Source organism: Pipra filicauda, unplaced genomic scaffold (genome assembly GCF_003945595.2).
Source record: "Pipra filicauda isolate LSUMZ 115617 unplaced genomic scaffold, ASM394559v2 scaffold27_size4233163_pilon, whole genome shotgun sequence".
NCBI classification, from domain to species: domain Eukaryota; kingdom Metazoa; phylum Chordata; class Aves; order Passeriformes; family Pipridae; genus Pipra; species Pipra filicauda.
This window is the reverse complement of record NW_024104398.1, coordinates 943,562-963,902: the sequence shown is the minus strand read 5'-3', so window position 1 is coordinate 963,902 and position 20,341 is coordinate 943,562. Positions and strand designations below refer to the sequence as shown.

General features: G+C 38.6%; 2 protein-coding genes across 3 annotated transcripts; one reads left to right on the top strand and one right to left on the bottom strand.

Moving 5' to 3' along the window:
* Window positions 1–2,210: 2,210 nt before the first annotated feature.
* Window positions 2,211–16,269, bottom strand: CPSF2 (cleavage and polyadenylation specific factor 2). Its single transcript, XM_027739973.2, has 15 exons — window positions 16,168–16,269; window positions 15,429–15,614; window positions 13,785–13,944; window positions 13,595–13,700; window positions 11,955–12,084; window positions 11,512–11,627; window positions 10,770–10,957; window positions 10,051–10,341; window positions 8,864–8,964; window positions 8,321–8,521; window positions 7,546–7,698; window positions 6,774–6,999; window positions 5,015–5,314; window positions 4,054–4,188; window positions 2,211–3,951 (listed from the first exon to the last, which is right to left on the bottom strand). Exons 2-15 carry the CDS (start codon window positions 15,575–15,577, stop codon window positions 3,859–3,861), a joined length of 2,349 nt encoding a protein of 782 aa, XP_027595774.1. The 5' UTR covers window positions 15,578–15,614; window positions 16,168–16,269; the 3' UTR covers window positions 2,211–3,858.
* A 45-nt stretch (window positions 16,270–16,314) lies between these two features.
* Window positions 16,315–19,821, top strand: NDUFB1 (NADH:ubiquinone oxidoreductase subunit B1). Of its 2 annotated transcripts, none has more exons than XM_027739977.2 (3): window positions 16,315–16,409; window positions 17,702–17,846; window positions 19,498–19,821. In XM_027739977.2, exons 1-3 carry the CDS (start codon window positions 16,337–16,339, stop codon window positions 19,532–19,534), a joined length of 255 nt encoding a protein of 84 aa, XP_027595778.1. In that variant the 5' UTR covers window positions 16,315–16,336; the 3' UTR covers window positions 19,535–19,821. The 2 variants fall into 2 exon arrangements, with proteins under 2 accessions (XP_027595778.1, XP_027595779.2); XM_027739978.2 differs by having other exon boundaries at window positions 16,328–16,409; window positions 17,705–17,846.
* The last annotated feature ends 520 nt before the right edge of the window (window positions 19,822–20,341 follow it).

Here is a 20,341-nt window from a genome sequence, read left to right as displayed (position 1 = left end):
ATAAGCATACTCTAAAACTTATCCGGATGGACTTAAAAGAGAAAAAACCCCACACTTTGAAGCAACTACTGTAAAATATACCTTAAGGCAAGTATTATCACTGATACCTGGCCAGTCACGTTTTTGTGCTTTCTACAAAAATATAAACATGTGGAGAGGAAGCAGTAGTTTCTCCAGATTAGGTTAACTGCAATGGCTTTACTTAAAACTACAACCTTCAACCCCAATAAAAGGCTAGATTCCAACCTCTGAGCTATTAATAATTTTTTCTTTGCTAGCACTTGTTCTGGGTGATTTAAACTGCCTCACTCCAAATAACAGTTCTTGTTCTGATTTACAGAGCTGTAAACCAGTCAAGCAAATGACTGTGCTGTGTGTCACAACGTTACAGTCCAGAACTGGTGAGACAACCAAATGAGATTTCTCTCAGACAAGGCAACCGAGTTAAGTGAGAACTTTAAGAAGGTATTGATGAAACCACCAGCTTGAGAAACAGCAACTCCAAGAGTTGTTGCTTAACAATGGTGTTGCTAAGAGTTCACTCTTCATAACTGACACTTAAATATTCCTATAAACTAATTAGCCACAAAGGAAAAAATAATTTTGGTTGTATCTAAAAATAAAAACCTTCAACATTTTGGAGATGGAGTTGTTATTTACTTGCAGAAGTTCTAATATTGTTATTGACATTAAATATTATGTTTTATTTTCTACTTTTTAAATACCAGGAAGGGCATGATAGCCACTACTAAACAATACAATGGATTCTTTTCATTGGTTTCCCCGTGTAATTTTCCAAAGTCCACTCTACAAAAACTGGTGTTAGCCTTTGAATCAAGTTTGACAGAAAGCTTGTGGTTTGACCACCATTGCAAATTTCTTTAAAAGTGTTTGTCAAAAGTAGCTTTTAGGGGAGTTTTTATCACTTCCGAAAAACTACACTGAAAATGAAAACTCCTTAAGAAAAGCCTACACAACTGAAATAATGTATTTGCTCATTATCAAAATTGGTGACTGCCAGATTGCACTTACAAACTATACTTTTTGGCAGATGCTTAGCTCATTATCATTCAGCTGCTGAACCACAGATCCAGCTTGTATCACCTAAGAGGATTATGCAACAACAGGCAGGTTATTACTGCTTAAAGCTCATACAGCAAACTTGCTTCATCCTAATGTTCAGAGTTTCTGTGGATCCTTCTCTTCCAGGAAAACAGTTACAGGGCTTATTGGAAGTTCTACTAAAAAAATGCAGGAGTGAGGTTTTTTTTACTCCCTATCACAGTGGTCATACACAACCTATCACAGACAGTAAAGTCTGAAACAATCTAGTTCTTCCATATCTTTGTATCTATGCTCCTCTTCTACCAAGGTGAGGAATTTTTACTGAGCTGAAAGGAAGGATCAACTGATCCTTGAAGTGAACTCACCACTGAACTGCAACCATTGCTCAGAACTCCTCTGCCAGAAAACATTAAGACAGCCTTAACGACACAGAATTAAGAATTTTACTAATGTAGTTAATTAGTGTAGTTGATCTGAAACTACATGCTCTTTCATGCCTTGGTTAATACTGGTCAAGCAGTGTGATGTACACTAACAGTTCACCACGTACTGCTTAGCGTGCAGGGAGGACTTAGGACTGTTTGAAGTATTTTTAAAAATATATTTCAACAAGCAATTTTATAGATTCTTTCATCTAGTTTAATTATACCATTTTGAACTACCACTGATTTCTTACAGAGTTTTCTGACCTAAGATTCTGTTTACTGGATACATTTCTTTACCAGATTTGACTGCGAGAACACCTTCCCCAACACCCTCTTTTTAAAACCATGAAAACATCTGTAAAAGCCATGAAACAGAGTACCATACAGCATTCAGATCCTCAATTAGGTGTTTTGCTCATACTTGAGCCTTTTCCTCAGTGATGGCACTAATTTGGGTTCTCTGTCAGCACACACAATTTAGCGACTGATAACACTATAATTTGTTGATCTTAGCTTAACTTGTATCAATAGGTTAGAAAACGAAACAAAACTGATAGAAAGGTTTATGATCACACTGCACTGTCTTTATCCTTTTCTTAAAAACAGCATTATTTTTAGTTTGATTTTCTAAGGGTTTTTTTCTTTATTAGCATATTCCGTGCAGGTATGTGTTATCTCTTCCCATCATAAGCCCTCAAGTTAAAAGTCCTAAGGCCAACATGACTATGTACAAAGGAACTCACTTTATAAAAGTTCATTAGCATCAGTAACAATAGTAATACAATAGTATTCACCAACAAGTGTCCAACATCATGTAGATTTACATAGCTTTGCTACAAAACCAAAGCATTTCTACAAACTTCTGGCTGTCAATATAAGGGAAATAACCATTTTTCTAGACTGTTAAGGAAAAAAATGCACCATTGAGACATTTAGTCATTCCTAGCCAAGATTTTCTTTGTGTAACAAAATACATTCTCACTCAGCATTACAAGTTTTTTACAGTTTTAATATATTGTTCTAGCAGATGGGGGTTTTTGTTTAACATGGTCTTCAGTTTTAAGTTACTATTTCAAACAGAATAAGTACTTGTAGATCAGATAGAAAACTTTTGTCAAGAATGAATTGTAAAGTAAATTATCCTTCCACTGAGCCCACACGGCTATTTTTTGCCACTTTTTCCAAAGGTTTTATTTAAACACACACAACGAGAACACATTGCTGTTTTATGTGAAAAGCAAGCAACTCTCCACTGCCAAAGCCGGTGTTTCACACATGGACAGGGGAAAAAAGAAGTAAATAAACTCTTGAGAGGCCATTTGTTTGCATAAGTTAATATCTGAGAAATTAATACACTCAAAACTGTGCTCATCTTCACCTAAAAAGTAAGGTCAATTCCCAGCATCAGCAGGTCCAGTAAGTCTCACTGTCAATTAGAATGGAACATGGCACAAAACCATTAAATACATCACATGAACTCAAGATTTCAAGAAAAAGGATCTTCCTGAACTCGACTCATGGCACTCTGAACAAACAGCAGTGCATGGATAAAAGCTCTAGACTTTGAAAAGTATTAAAATCAGAACTCAGAAATTATTTTATAGTTGCATAATGTTGCAAAAGCTAGGAGTTAGCAAATTCTCTAAGTTTGTACAGAAGTTATTCTGAAGCACAATTACTGGATTTTAAACTGACTGAAAATATCCAATCTTCTTAGAGATTACTCTCCTAAGTAATTTTTTCATCCTGCAGATTAATACTTTACATTGAATACAAAATGCACTCTGAGAACAAATCAGTAAGATGGAGCCAGATTAACACTAGGGGAAAGTTTAGGTAGTCTAGCTTTAAGTGGGCTACTAATAACGTACTTCAACTAACCTCCATTTAAAAAAAAAAATATTCAAGACTATTCTCTAAATCAAACTTGTTAAAAAAAACCGAACAACCCAAACCAAAAACAACCACATAGAAAACAAAATGAACAAAACCCATACTTGCCTATCTTATCTTATTTTAGAACAAAAGAATGACTTTTACATATTTTGTATTCTTTGGCAGGGAATCTATGAAACCAGAACACGTCCTGACAAGCTGAACCTTTGCTGAGAAGTGTTCATAGTCGTAAACTCATTTATAATGTGTTATGTGGGAGATGCCAAGTCGCAACAATTTGAAAGTCAACAACATGGAATGTACCAACAGATTTATGAAGGAAAACAGCAGTTATTTACACGTTCAGGGTAGCTAACTGCTCTTTATGGATTAGGTTTCCCTGTATAAATTAGAAAACTACAAAATGTCAGAACTGGGAGAAATCTCCATTTTCTGTAAAAGTTCAAGTGAAAACACCTTTGCAGCACTTTCCTTAGACAATTGCGTATTGTTCGTATAAAAGGTCTCTTATCCTATAGAAGTCCTGACAGAGACAGCCTTCCAATCCAATGCGCCCTGTTTCAGTCTGCAACAAAAGACATGTTTTGATTTATTATCTTTACACTGAGAAACTTAATTTTCATTTAGAATATTATTTACCAAAGAGTTTAAGACACAGAACACCTACCCTGCGAACAGCCACCAGATTGTTGCACACAAGCACTCCTCCCACAAATTCAGCTTGTATACCTTCTCGCAAGAGAACCTGCTTGAAGTCAGACAGTCTTGGCTCATTCATAAACACAGACTGATGTCCAAGAACCTTGAAAACAACACACACAATTTTAATACTTCTATTTAAGACCTTCCACTTTTACAAAGATCTCATTATTGCGTAGGCAGCAGTGTGGCCTAGACTATACAACTATAAATTACTGAAGACAAATGGAAAGCTGACAATGAAGATCCCTCTTCCAAGCCATGCCATGACAGGGACAGAGCTGCAGTAAGCTGTACTGCTGATCAGTGCATACTTCTGTGATGGTTGTCATGAATTTGAACAGACTTTAGAGTTGTCTCCATAGTCATCTAGCTCCTAGAAAAGACTACACTTAGGACTGCGAAATAGTATCTTAAAAAGCAACTCTAGGATTAAAAAGCATTGGAATCATTCAACGAAAAGATAAAATTATATCTCCTCACACGCCAAGTATTTTAAGAGCAAAGACAAATTTACAGAAAAGCTAAATTCAATGATCTCAAATCACTACTGTAGAAGCAGATGTATGAATGTCAAAGATCTGTATCTCAAGGATATAAAGTATTTTCCACAGCATCGACAAAACATAATAAAATCCCAAAGTGACTAAACACCATAAATACGCTAATTAAAATCTTTCCTTCATAAATAGATGGCTCTGTATGCTAGGCACTGTTAGTGGATGTGAAAGACCATCCTCACTGATAAGCATTAAAATCTGAACAAAGAACAGCACCGGGTTTAACAAAGAGAAAACCAAACACGAAAACCCAGTTTCAGTTAGGCTTCCAGTTGAGTTAAGATCAGTATCCACTTCTAAGCACTAGAAAAACACAAATGAATGCAGAGCTCTTCATAAAAGAAATTCAGATCAGCATCATTTCTGTACCTCATGAGGTGGCAGAGGTTCCAAAGTAGGGATGATTTCACTCTCCTCACACATCTCCTTGTCATCGTCACCAAAGAGGCTTTTCATGGCCTTCTGCTGCGCAATCACACTCGAGTCTGAAGAAGGCACGTCCACTTGCATCTCTAAGTCTTCGTCTTCCCTCAACTCTCCCTCTTCCAAAATAACTCCAGTATCCACTTTTGAAACCCGCATATCCAGAACACCATCTATCCAAGCTAACTCAGCATCCTTGGCTTTACAGAATTGAAGGGAGCTGACAAGAGAGTCTTTTAACCTGACCTGGGTTGCACAAAAATAAAAGCAGCAGAGATCAATACCTTTCTTGTCTTTGTTAAAATAAAAAAGAATATATATGACTGTAAGCCTGAGCTAAATTTACAGCAAGAGCAATAATTCCCTTTTAAAAAAACAGAAACCTTTTTTTGCAGCCATGGAGTTCCTTAGTTGGTCTTAGCAAATCCGTGAAAAGTTTCTATAGATACAATTAGGTTACTGAAGAGCAGTTCCAAATTTCAACCCTCCAAAAAATGATAATGAATATTTTATTGTAGGAAAGGATTTTGTAAATATCAGACTTCAGAGTGACCTTACTCTGATTCCTCTGGTGCACTCTAGGACTTTAAGCTCTACTCTTAGAGACTGTTCTCCACATAAGATGGCACACGATTCCCACAGAGGAATCAAGGCTGCAACTGTTTGAAGGATACAGCAACTATCTACCCATCTGCAGCATGGTCTACTCAAAAGACACTGCAGTTCTGATGCTTCACTCATATCTATTATTTTCAAATTCAACGTCTCCACTGTACTTCTCCTGTGTCATTTCTAACACACTAGTAATTCCCACAGCTTTAAAAAAAACCAAAAAACCCCATCAACAACTAACAGACAAAATGCAGAAAACAAGCCGTTTCAAGTCTGAATTTTCTGCTTCCTACAGGGTCAGACATTTTTCTCTCGAAAGAGGCAGAAGTACCTTTTTCAACAATTCCACCAGTGCTTTTCTATTAACTTAAAAAGGATAAAGGAATAAAGGACTAATGCAAAAAGTTCCTCTGGAGACACTTCCCTCTAAACAATTTAAAAAACTGAACTGGGACCATACACAATTTTTACAAAATTCACACAAGCTATCCAAGTTTCCTTATTTAGAACTTAATATATTGCATTTAATTTTCATGGCTAGCACAGAGCAATACATTATCACAACCTCATTTTTCAAGTTTCATCATATAAGCTGTTTTTTGAGGGTATGGGTGTCTTATTTATTTTTATTGTTAACTTGCTCCTAACTTTACATATTTTTCTTAGGTACTGTTTAAGTATGAAGAATTTTTTTTCTCTTTGCTCTCTAAGGCTCCCTTTCAGATTTCAAAGGGAATCCTTGATTGCAACTAATATACAACGGTACTCTAAATAAAGGCATTATAAATTTATTAATACTTCAAAAAAGTAAACTGATGTTCCCATGGACACCAGCTTTGCCTTTTGCACTACACGTAAAAACACACTGATCGCATGTTTAAGCTTTCAAACACTAATGAATAATAAGCATCAGAAGAATGTTTACCTAGAACACAGAAAAACACTAATGCCTTGATCACACAAAACCAATTGTACACACAGATACAGGCCCTCCTCTCCTCTCCCAAGGAAGTGAGGGCCCAGTCGGAGCCTGCCAATACAGCTCTACTACAATCCACAGCAGTCACACAGCTAACAAATTCCAGTACCTTACCTGGTAAATGTGAGTTTCGCTGGTTGCATCTACAGTTTCATGAAGTTTGGGCATGTAAACTTTAATATCTTTTCCACCAAAAGCTCTGCAACATTCTGCAAGGTCCTGACTGGCCTCAGGTGGTCCATGGACAATGACCAGTTGTCTTGGTTTCATTTGGTTAATAATTTTTTTAATTGAGTCCCCATCTGAGCGTCCTTCATAGTCAATGTATGTAACTCTGGCTCTAGTTTGAATTAAAAATCGTTATTTTTTTAGTTTAAAAGATTAAACCTTTGAGTGCTCCAAAATACTTAGTCTAAAGACAGAAGATATTTTTAAACTATTCTACATCAGCAACAGCTATCAGCACAAGGTATATTATGGATGAGTAAAACACAGAGTTGTGAAATATCAGCATGTATTGTGTATTTAACACTATAAATTCAAAAAATTCAATCACAGAGTTATCCAGAACATGAGATAAGCACATTTGAATATGTTACCCTTTTAACAAAATATGTTTTAGTATCTATGCTAACATACTATTGTATCATTTGTTCTACCTCTTCCAATTGCCTCCATCGGACAAACCAAATTTCTTAAGAGTGGGAAACTGTAAGACTCCATCCTGTTCTCCCAGAAAGACTAGTAAAAAACTTGGTTCAGGGAAAGAACAAACAAAAAGCAAGTCCTTTCCCAGTTTCTTAAATCCAAGCTATCCTTTTACCCAGTTCACACTGTAAATCACTGCCACGATTCTAGCAGAACTGGCGAGAACAAAGTCACTCACTTAATTTCCATGGATTCTGTTGCAGAAATACATTTGGTAGGAACATCTGATAAATCCTGGTCCATAGGCTCCTCTCCATTTGTCAAACCAGACTCTAATTTGCTTTTTTCTTCTTCTGTTGCTTGAAGTTCTGGAACTAGAAAATCCTCAGGTCTAAAGAATGAAAGGCATTTTGCTTTTAATAGTCTTAGAGTAAAACCAAAGCACTATATAATATAAAACCAAACAATGCTAACTACTCCTACTGAGATTTTTTACAACTGTTATTGCCAACAATTTTATTATGTTTGCCTTCACTATTTCCATACTTGAATAGAGTTCATTTGGGAAATATCACCTTCCTATCTTAAAAAAGAACTTTAATAACTTGGGAAATACTAGCAAGTCAAGAATTTCTAGCAAGTATTCCTTATGCAGAGAGGACAAATATCACTAGATTTCTCGAGGATGAACAGTGTTTTTTCCCCTCATACATTTATCAACATGTGTGTAATTTAAAGCAGAAAAAAGTCATGTTAAAAAAATTTTAAATCTTTTATCTTATAAGATTAAAAAATAGCCTGGAGTGAAAATACATCCTAAGAGGTGTGAACACAGATCAAGGATCAGCACTTTGCAGCTTCAATCCTATCATAAGCTTCCTGTGAGACTTAGCAGTTGGAATGAGTATATAACAGTGGTGCAAAAGAGACAAAATGATGATTTTTTTTTAATTACTTCTATTTTTTAATTATTTCATAGCTACTACATGTTAGTATACATTGTCACCACACACTTGATAATCTCGCCGTATTCATCCCATTTAATTCTTTCTTCAGGGGCTGGAAACATTGGATAAGATTTCTTTGCCTGTTTGAAGAAGCTTCCTTTTCGGCTACCTTCGCCTTTCATCATCAAATCATGTTTGGTTTTATGTACAGTTGGCTGATCAATATCCTCTTCAGCATCACTCTCATCACTGGAATCAATATCTGCCCTGAAATGACATTCCAAAAAAAAAACCAACCTAGCACTTCTTTTTTAATTCGGGTTTCATATTACGTAAACACACTGACTGGAAAATAACAGCTGACATAACACTAACCCAGACCAAGGGCAGTTTATGTATCGGAGAGAGAGCTCACAGTCAAATGGCAGATGAAACAGGCCTATCAGAACAACAGATTGAAGACAACCACAACCCTCAGTGCCCCCAGACAAGTCTACCAAAACTATAATTTTCATTTATCCCTCTAAACAGTATAAGGAGCAGAATGATCACACAGAAATCCCAACTCGAATCGTACCAGCAGAATGCAAGAACACCAAATACACTTACTCTTTAGACTGCTCTAACTTCTTAGCTGCTTCTTTCTTTAGCTTCTCCTTTTCTAGGTAATCTTCAAGTTCTTTTCCTTCCAACTTGACACGTTTTCTCAACTGCAGATAGAATTAAAATTAATGTTATTGTGAGTAGTTGACATGATTTTAATACTTCTCCTACATACTGCTGCTAAGAATATTTGTACTTAGGTACCAAGGGCAAGTACAACTTGTATGTCACATACAAGACACGATTATGCAAATGTGCAGCACATCAGCAAGGGAACATTGTGATATTATCAATCAATAGAGTCTACGTTAACAGAAAAGCATTTTTAAAAATATTAAAATCAATTAAGCGTTACAAAAAGTTCTTGAAACACCTTCAGGAAATCTCTCTCCAACAAATGAAGGCAAATACTCTGAGATGGCCAGTGGTTTTTAAGTTTTCTATCAGTAACATCAAACCAGAAGAACCTGGCAAAGTCATACTAGTTGGCAAAACAATGGTAAGTTTTTTTTCTTGTTTTCTGAAAATCAAATTAGAATATAGGTCACTTTGAATTAAACTAAATTCTAGTAATAATCTAACACTGTAATTTAATGCTTCCAGTCAAATCTAAATCTAAAATAAAGCTGCTTCATCAGGATTGAAATTATCACTGCAATCACAGGGGACTCCCACAAATCAACATTTACCAGAGAAAAGTAGACACAGGTATATAGATTATTGAAAACAAGAACAAAAATTGTGTTATAATTTCTACAGTTTGCTTATTTTCCTAATCCTGGTGGGATATATTACACTAATTTGACTTGGTTCTCCCCTCATCCAAACCAGGACTATTTTCCAGCAAGACTAATCCATCGTATATGGTGATCTGTACATCAACTGCAAGCAGATTTTTTCTACTATAACAAAAACAGGAAGGGAAGCGTTGCCTAAAGATAAATATGTAGAAAGAACTTCATGCTCAGTTCAGTGGAGTATTAATTTTGCCACACCACCAAAAAGTTCCCAATATGAGACATATTTTTATGTATGTTTATCCACAACTGATTAAATATGCACCAAGACTGGTTTCAGATTTCTCTCCATCACTAAGTGTTCTCAGATCAAAAAGGAAACTTAAGTTCAGTTTTGCACATATTTCCCCAGATGGCCAACAATAAAAAACTTTGAGATATAGAGACAATTCTTACCTCAATATCTATAACTTTTTCAGAGGGATTATCAATCAGGAATCGTGCTAATGTTCCAGGTGTAGTGCGGTAAGTTAAAATTATAGAGTTTTTGGAATCCTGGCACCATTGAATGAAAAGATCTCTAGAAAACCCACACTCCAAGTCAGGTTGACTGGCAAGAACAACTTTTGGACTAGGCACCCGAGCCAGATCAGACAGACTGTGACATAAGGAGAGATGGCGGAACTGAAAAGGGTTGTTTCTCTTGTCTTCAAAGCACCTCATCAACTTGTCACTCATCCACTCAACCTAAAACATGTAGTAACAAAAAGTTATCTGTAAGAATACAAGTTCTACAATTAATGTGCAAACATGATGTGAAGTACAGGATGCAATATGCTCATGATTACACCAATGCTTCTCATTGTAAGAATAGAAATAATGCTGAGCATAAACAACACCTACAAATACTCTACAGCAAACAAATACTTTAAGTCCTCCTTTTCAACAGCTATAAACTTGCTAACAAGTCTTGTGATAAAAAGACAAACGAGTATCAACAAACATGCCCATAGCCATGACTGGACTGTTACTTGATCAAAAGAATTGAGACACAAATATGCACTACAGAATAAAGACAATCCCCCAGTATTTTCCATTTTTTACTGTGAAAAAGAAAAGCTTTTGCATACACATTCCATTCCTCTTCATAGTTGCATTTCAAAACCAAAACAAACCTGTGATTTAGAGAATTCCACTACATTGTAGCTGACATTATTCAGAAGTGCTAGAGAGTAGACTCCCAACCCTGCATCTTTTGTTCTCCAGATCTGATCAAGAAGCTGAGCAAGTTCCAGAACTCTGCCTGCTGTATCCACGGCTATCAATACATTTCCATCACCTCGTAATGTCTCCAAAACATTAGCTGAGAAGAATTAAAAACAAAATAAAAGCCTACTTATACTTTGAACCAAAGTTAGAATGTTTGTGGTGTAGCTTGGGGTTTTTTTGTTTGTTATACCACTCTAGCAATCATAATCAAAAGCATACTGCACACAGAAATAAATTGAACTTCAAAAGACATCCAAAGCCACATTTCCACCAAAATTAAAGGGAGTTGGAGCTTTCTCTATCTGAAGATCTCACTGCCTTGATACTTTTTCTTTACTTTGTTTTTTTAATTAAAAAATGTCAGTAAAATGGAGTTTAAAAAAAAGAATGTGATAGGAAGGTAATTTAAAAATCCCTGAAGTGATTTATCAATACTGGGTAAAATGCACTGCTTTCAAATACAGTTCGTTGTTTTTAGGAAAACATTTAACTCACAGGATCAGTACCACCAGAAAAGAGTAATTCAAAATTTGTTAAGTTTTGATAAGGGTTCTTAGTCTGGATGCTGATGAATTTCGCACAGAAAAATAAATTGCAGTGGCTAATAAACCACATTAGTGCTATGTTTCAAGCCCAAACAATACATACTCAGCAGCTGTTCATCCCTTTGCTTCCTCCTGGGTTGCACATAAGTAGCATTAAATGAATCTGTAATAAGCAACGAAGGCCTGCTCAACATTTCCAAGGAACATCCGTTCAGATGGCTGTGGAAAAAAGGCAATAATCTCACTTTTTGCATTTCTACTTTATGAGAAAAAATAAGACAGCTAGCTTCCAGATATTTGCATGTACAGAAATCAAACTCCTCAGCTGCTGAATGCTTCCTGCTTCAAACTTAAAAAAAAAAAAAAATTAATAGAATAAAGAAACCCGGAGCTAATGCTTGTTTCAAACCAATTAATCTGGATGCAAGCAGAATTAGTGGTCTTACTAGAACTGGAAATGCACTTCTGCTTCCATACCTCTTTATCACACACTAAATGATGCATATCTAACATAATATATAAGAAACATTGCTATCTTGAACTTACATCTCCCTCTTGTGGTTGAAATCAACTGCATAAACAATTTCTTCCTCTCCATCCTTGACAATCTTCCAAATTGTGCCTCCTATCATGTGACCAGCTGGCAATGGTGTGATTGACAAACCATGTCCTTTGCCTACAAAAGTTTTCAGTATTTTAGATACATTACATGTATTAAAACCCATTACTCTGAACAAGAGATAGTAACTTTAAACAACTGAATACCTAAATTATTAGTCAGACAAAAAGTTAACTCAAGTATGAAAAAGCAGTAATATCTGTCCTTGCCATCTAACCAGTAACTTCAAAATTTGTTGCAATTCACTCCTCTGTTTCCTCCAGAATAAAGAAACTAAAGTGAAGGTCACTTCCTCCCTCTACCTCCCACCAATACTCAGAAGCACTGCAGAGCTGCTGTGACTACAGACCTAAATAACAGTAAATTATATAGCAAACATATCACATGAAAGCAAGTGCCCTGGTGAAACTCAGATCCCTCTCTGGGGCAACACTGAATGTTTACTGTATCATTCAATGTTGAGGTACTTAGAGAAACTTATATAAATTACACAAACTAGAAGTTTTCCAGAGTGACAAACACACAAGTCAAATCATAGCAGGAAAGGTGTTCAGGTGCTGTAGTCAGGGATGACAGAATTTTTCAGCATCCAATGCATTTTTTTAATGTGGTGTTGCTCCTTGTCACTGATACTAGCCTGCATCTTTGTCAGATTAAAACTAGACCACCCATGACCATTACTCACTGACTCTGCTGCATGAAGTGCACAGTAACAGTTAATAATTAAACATAATCTTCTCAAATACCTCCACTGAGTCTTTTCAAATCATCTCCATTAAACATGAAAAAAGTTAGTTGTTTAAAAAAAAGTTAGACACTAAAATTACTCTTTAGATGTAAAAACTGGCAGCATAGACAAAGCTTTGCTACAAATATCTTGAAAAGAGGCCAGTACTGTTTCAAGGATAATATCTTATTTCTATTTTTCAAAGAACAAGGTAAGTATTTTGGCAAGCACCATTCCATGAACTGAGATACTGCATTTCAGAGACAAAGTGCTGGTGGTCAGCCTGTATGTGTTCCTGTTCAAGAACAGGGTTTCCATTTCATTCTGACCTTTACATTCAATAAGAGTGAAAAGCTGCTGAGTCTCCAGCTGCCACAGTTCCTAGGAATCAACTACACTGAGTACAGTTGAATCAGTGAAGACTCCTCATTAAATCAACCACATGCTGTAACTTCATCTCTGCAACATATGCCTGCTCTAGAAAGCTTTCCTTTGTGTTACTGATTATGAAAAGTTCTGAGGTATCTACCACTAGACATAAGTAAATGCTTTTAACAGACAGGAGTAAATTCCAAGAAAAGTTACAAAAACACAAAAGAGAAACAAATGTCTCCCAACACTCTCTGACAGGACCTCCTCCACATTAAGTGAAAATTCTACCCATTTCTACATATAATTACTGAGGCAAACATTCTGCTGCCCCGACACAGGGCTAATTCAATCAGCACTGCAAGATACATAATGCAGAATTTACTGCCTTTAAAAATGTTACTTTAACTCTTAACGACTCCGTTGCCTTTAAATAAAAGTAATTTCTTGAGGCTTTGGTGACAACTTTACCTTTCAAATTCACAATCTGAGAAAACTTCAGCTGCTGTATCTTATCAAAGGCTGCATCTACATCATCCAATGTAAAGAGTGTGAAATCTTCAGTATTATGGCGGGACTAAAATAAAAAAAGAGGTACAGAGCATTCAAACACTCCACTATATCAAAGGTGTTGTGTATGAAAGTATCAACTTAAATGTACCTGGTAGAGATCATACATAAACATCTGTCCCATTTTATATACAGGAATAGTTGCATAAATGGCACAATTCAACCCCATTTTTCCAACTGCATATGGAAGTGCACCAAGGTGTAGAGGGTCGGGATGAGAAAGAAGAACAGCATCAACCTGGTGTACATGCCTATAAAGAAAGGGACAACAAAAGCCATTGAAAGGATTTCCATATGGTGTTATATACCTCCTATTAGAGCTATTTAGAGAATACATACACAGTGTGAATGCCAAACAACAAAACTGAAACCCTTCAAGGCTTGAAAAAGCTTTAAAAATCATAATTAAAAGTTACAGTTATTTCCTAACGTTCGAGTACTTAAAAATGCAAGTGACTTTTGAAAACATAACTTTGAAGTCTGAAAGATCTAAGTTTCACATCAAATTCCTGATTAAAAAGACCGTAATATATATGTGGACACTAGAAAGTAAATTTACTGAGAGACCAAAAATATTATCAGTGCAGATGTGCTACAAATGGTTTATACATCTAAAAACAGACCACAACTTATCTTCTGATAAGAAAGACCAACTAAAAGGACCAAAGACACAACAATTCTTAAATTGATCGAACCAAAATCTATTTCTTTTAAAAAAAAGAAAAGGACAAATATATCATTTAAGAAAAGTGGCACATCATTTGGGGGGATTTTATTAATTTTAAAAACAGATTCTTTTTTTCTTGCAAAGTGTTGCATAAAATAAGAACTCAGATTAATAACTTTCTGCATTTCATAATTGAAAAACTTGAGGGCATAAAATATATGTAACAAATGAAAATACAACTTGGGTTGAAAGCTTTTTGTTCCCTTGTATAGTAACTCGGGCACATACATTCTTCTCGATGGCTGTTATGAAAAAGTGAATTTTATCTAATTGCTTCTCAGGTAATCAAAAAATTTTATAAATTATCCTTAGCACCTAATAATCCTCCATTAATAGACTTCAAACACTGCAAGACTGTGAACGCTAGAAAAGTCAATCTATAAAACTAGCATCATAAAGCTTAGTTTTTAGTTTCAATTCTAACTTGGTAATCAGCAAAGCTCCTTGCTGTACATCTGTAGAAGTTCAGTACTAAAGTCTAGATAGGTTTTCGTTTGTCGGTTGTTTTATTCCCTTTGCAGGGCTGGAGAACTGACAGAAGCCGTTTTCCTGACTGACAGTCTGTTCAACTTGAAACAAAAGGCAAGAGTAGAACCACTGTGTATCCAGTCTACACACGCTTAGGCTTCTTCCATTTAAAACTTAGTTAAGCATTCTAAATCAGTTTAGAGACAAGGTCAGTCTCCCACAAACTCTGCTGTGTCCCATTTATGAAAAAAAACAAAACATCCAAGCCAAAACAAGCACAGAACAGCTTAAGAATTACAGTTAATAGATGTAACTAATTGGACCGACAAGAAAAAATCCCAAGTTTTTACTGGAAAGGCTTCAGCAGTGTGATTCCTTTCACATAAAACACACGCCAAACAAAAAATAAAAGAACAATTTTGGATTTAACACCTACACGTGGATTTAACACATACACATATCATTGCATGGAATTTTGGAAACTTTCAAGACAGGACAAGGCCTATTAAAAAAAAAAGGTGTATGAACTGAACTACTTACTTCCTCAGAGAATCAATAATATCCATAGAAAAGTTTTCATCCCAGCCACAGTCCAAAAGAAAACGAAATTCATCTACTTGCAACAGATAACAAAGGGCAGATTCCTCCTGCACCCCTGAAAGCGTAGTTAACTTGATAATCGATGTCATTTTCCTCTCCAAGTGTTTAATCTCCAAAAGAACTAATCTGAAGGGGGCAGAAGAAAATGTCTCATTTACTAACAGAAAGAAAAAAGTCTATTTATTTAGATCTAGCTTCATACATTCCTGAAAATATGCAGGGTAACGGTGTTAACAATGTTCAATACACCTGCTGGATACCAATTAAGTCTCAAATAGTAACGTTCTATCGTTATAGGTCTTCTGTTATAGAAAGAGGGGGTTTGTTGTTTGGGGTTTTTTTTACAATATATAACTTTACAAAGCTTAAAAAGAACCAAACAAAAACGATCGCTAGAAGCAGCGCAGTTAAGAGCAGCTTCCCGGGGCCGGACGGGGGCACTTGGAGATGGCGACCCAGGGCCACGACCCCTCCAACGCCCCGAGCAGGGGCACAGAGCCCGCGCTCCGCACGGGGGTCCGGGGCTCCAGCGCCCGCCGGGCCCCGCCGTCCAGGCCCGGCCTGACGGGGCGAGTCTCGCCGGGTGGGAACGGCGTTTCGGGTACGAGCCCTGCGCCCACTGCAGTCGGTGAAGAAGAGGACGAGGAGGAAGCGGAGGACGAGAAGGAACAGCCGCTACCTGAGGCGCTCAGCCCGGCCCGGCGCGCGCCGTACCCGCCGCCATCTTGCGGGAGGCGGGGAGGAGGGGATGGGCAAGCGGAAGGGTGGCGGGCGGAAGGGTGGCGGGCGGCACCACCGCGAGCCCGCCGGGGGGGGGGGAAGTGCCCCCCCCCGCTCCTGCGTGGCCCATGGTCGCTCCCAGCCCGCCCGTTCCCAGTGCCCTTGGTGCGGCCGCAGCGGGGCCCGGCGGCGCGAGCGGCGGTAATGACGGGGCTGCGCGGAGGGCGGGAGCGCTGGGGGTGGTTCTGTGGGACCGATGTCACTCTTCTGCGGGAGTCCCTCGCTCCCTCCCCAACCCCTTCGGCCGGGACACGGCGCCTCAGCCTCGGAGCTTTATGACGCTCTTGCCCCTGCGGCCAGGGTCGTGCGGGACCGGTCGGGGTCCCAGGCGGGCGGGGGCAGCGGAGCCAGGCAGTGGCGGAGCCCTGTCGCGGGGGAGCGCGGCCCGGGCCGCTCCCAGGGCCGGGGCCGGGGCCGGTGCGGGGGCAGTGCCTCCGCCCGCTCCGCAGAGGGTGGGTGCGCGGCCGCCCCACAGCGGCCGCAGCGGGAGCGGCGGCGCCGGTGCCCGAGCGCGGGGCCTGGCTCTGGGGGACACTGCCGTGGTGTCGAGGTTAACTCCCTAACCTGGAAGGAATTGGTTGGGTTGGAAAGGTTTGCTCTGCCCGTTTATTCTGGAGAAGGGAAGACTGAGAGGGGATCTCATTAGTGCATATAAATATCACAAACGCGGGTGCCAGGTGCATAGTGACAGACTCTTTTCAGTGGTGCCCAGCGATAGGACCAGGAGCAATGGCCATAAACTGAAACACAAGAAGTTCTACCTCAACATGAGGAAGAACTTTACGTTAAGTTTGGCAGAACATTGCAACAGGCAGCCCGGGGAGGTCATGGAGTCTCCCTCTTCGGAGGCATTCCATACCCACCTGGACACGTTCCTGTGTCACCTGCTCTGGGTGACCCTGCCTTGGCAGGTGGATTTGGACTAGATGATCTCCAGAGGTCCCTTCCAACCCTAACGATTCTGTGATTTTAGAAATGTCCTTTCTTATCTGTCAGCTCCCTGCTGAATGTGCAGCTTGTCTTTCAGTAATAAGGCATCCATCTACAGGAGTTTAAATTATAGATGTGTTTGTTTTACATGGATGTGTTCTGTTTTACAGAACAGCAAACTTGTGTAGAGTTGCTTTAATGGGTAGGTAGCTCTTTAAAATGGAACTATTTCATCAGGGATATCTTAAAAGAGATGTTCTATTTCTGTCTCTGTTTTAGGATGAAATCCTCTTTCCCAGGGTGAAGAGTTAATTAGGATTATTTCTAGGAAACATAGGTATGGGTTTGAGAACAGCACATGTCTCTTAGGAAGTGTGTGATGGCCTTCATGTTTATTATGTGGTTGTAGAATCCTAGTAATTGAGAGTAAAGGTGCCAAGTATGCAACAGTTTCCATGTGCAGATTTATTAGTAATTGTTACCTGTTATGCTTTTCTTTCTAGCAGTCATGGTGAATTTACCACAAGTTGTGCGTGATCACTGGGTCCACATCTTTGTTCCCTTGGGATTTGTGATTGGATGCTATTTGGACAGATGGAATGATGAAAAACTGTCAGCTTTCAGAAACAAGAGCTTATTATATAAAAGGTCTGCTTTATGATGCTTCTTAAATATATATATAGTTATTTTGCAAAGTGCTTCTTTTTGAGAGTTTTAAGTATGACCAAAAACCCCAACAGTCAAAATATTAAAGGAAAGAAATCCCTAAAAATTTCATCAAGCATTCATGAAGTGTTTTAGGTCACTAAATTGGGTCTTTAGGAGCCAACTTGTTTAGGAAAGAAAGGATTATTAACTGCTATCAAGTTCCTAGTCATGAAATGCATAGAACACTATTTTGTCTCTCTCTAAAAGTTCAGCGGGAAACATAGTGCTTGAATTTTAGTTTTCTGTCTTAAATTATCACATCACTTTTTAACTAAATACTTGTATAAATGTATGTTATTTAAAAATAATAACCAAGGTTTTAAAAATTAACTTCTTTTGGCAACTGCTATATCTTCACTGAACGATGTGATTATATCACCATCATCATGGCTGGGCTTCACAAAGAAAGATTTGGGGAGGGCTCTACCCACATTTGCTACAAGCGCGCTGGTGGCTAAAAAGGCCAAGATAGACATGTCCGGTTGCAAAAGGCACAGCAGAAAGACTCCTTAGATGGTGTATTCTGCAAGGCACGAATCTTTCTGAGTTGTCTTTTCTCCTTGAGAGTGATCCTGCATGCGTTCTCAAAAGCATCAGCAGTGTTATAGATGGTGTGTCTCCAGACCTCCCGATTGGAGGCCAGAGTAGACCAGTTACGTTGGTCAATATGGCCAAGGCTGAGATGTTGTTTCAGGGAGTCCTTGTATCTCCTCTTTGGGGCTCCTCTCATGCGGCAGCCGGTGGCAAGTTCACCATAAAGCAGGATCTTAGGGAGGTGGTGGTCCTTCATCCTGGAGACGTGCCCTGCCCAACACAGCTGTGTTCTCAGTAACATGGCCTCTATACTTGTGACTGCTGCCTGCTCTAGAACAGACGTGTTAGTCACATTGCGATTATATACGCTGACGAGTTTGGGTTTACTGGCTGTGACTTCTCAGGGAGAATTTAGATTAAAGAACTTCAGGCATTGCTTCATCTATGTCGGTTCTAATTCTGTATTACATCATAGGGTTAACAAAATGAGAAAAAAAATCATGTTGCGTAGTATGGATTAATAATAGCAATGTTATCAGTTTGCAGGTGATTTTTTTTTTTCAGCTCTGGTCTCACCTAAATTTTTGAGTAAGAAAGAAAACTTAAGACATAATCCACCCCACAGGTACCTTAGCACTTTTCTTACCGCAGTTGCTGTGAACTTGGGATGCTGTTTAAGCATCTTGCAAAAATACCTGATTACACACCTACCTCTCTTTCCACTAAAGTAATGAATTATTGTATTTAAAAGAAATAGAATTTTTCATTATGGATCCGATTAAAAGTGTGTTAACTCCTTAGAGGTCAGGTGTTCTGTGCTACCATTTAAATGAATAGAAATAAGAGGACTCAGTCTGTTCAAGCTTTGGAAAGAAACGAGGAAGTTTATCAGTATTGAAAGATTTTTAACTGACAACTATTGCAAGGAAAGTTAAATTTATACATAAATCTCAAAATTAAGCTATTGTAGAAAAATTAATTACATTTATTAGTAACTATTCTATCAAAAAAATCCTAATTTTAGTCTCTTCCCTCTGTTTTTCTTATTTCTACACAGGGAGTTGAAGCCTGGTGAAGAAGTGACATGGAGATAAGAGCTGCCGATGAAAATGAAGACATTTTTGTTTGATTCATCATCTTATCTCACATGTTGAAAGAACAGGATTATGATTTTTACCCTGAGAGCATACCACAGAAAAGGACACCTGCATTTCCTCAGTGCTAGTTCAATTTCCAATGTTACTTTTTGAAGTTGATTTAATTACATGACTAATAGGTGTCCGGGAATTCCATTAGTCCATAAGTGTTGAGAACATTTTGTCCTGTACTCTGGAAGTGAGAAGGAAGAATTATGTAATAAAGAAAAACTATGCAAAAATAATTTATGCTGTTATTTATCTGTATGGTATGGAATCTGTGTATCGAAATGGATTTTATATGGCCAGCTGCCGCGCTGCCCCTGCCTGGCACCTTCCGTCAGCAGCAGTTCATCCCCTAACTTATGAACTAGCCTTCAAAGGAATACTTCACATAGACCCAGAATGTGGTTGGCAGTTGCTTGGTTTTTTAATTGACAGGTTTTTAATGGACAAGTTTCTTTTCTGATTTCCTCTGTAGGCTTGTTTGGAACAGTGGCAAGTGGGTACTGTGGCTTTGAGACAGGAATGGGAAGGTGTGAGCGACGGGCGGCTGGTGAGCACAAGGAACCGGCGGCGCTGAGCCCTGGGACATAGGGGGAGCAGGCGTTCCCGGGGCATCAGGGGATCGGGGTTCCCGGGGGCCGGGGCGGTGTAGGACACGGCAATGGAAGAGCAGGACGCGCCGATGGATGAGGGGACGGGCGGTGCGTGTGGGCCTCCCGCCGCGCGGGGGCGCTCGTGGCCCGTGACCCACCTGCCGGC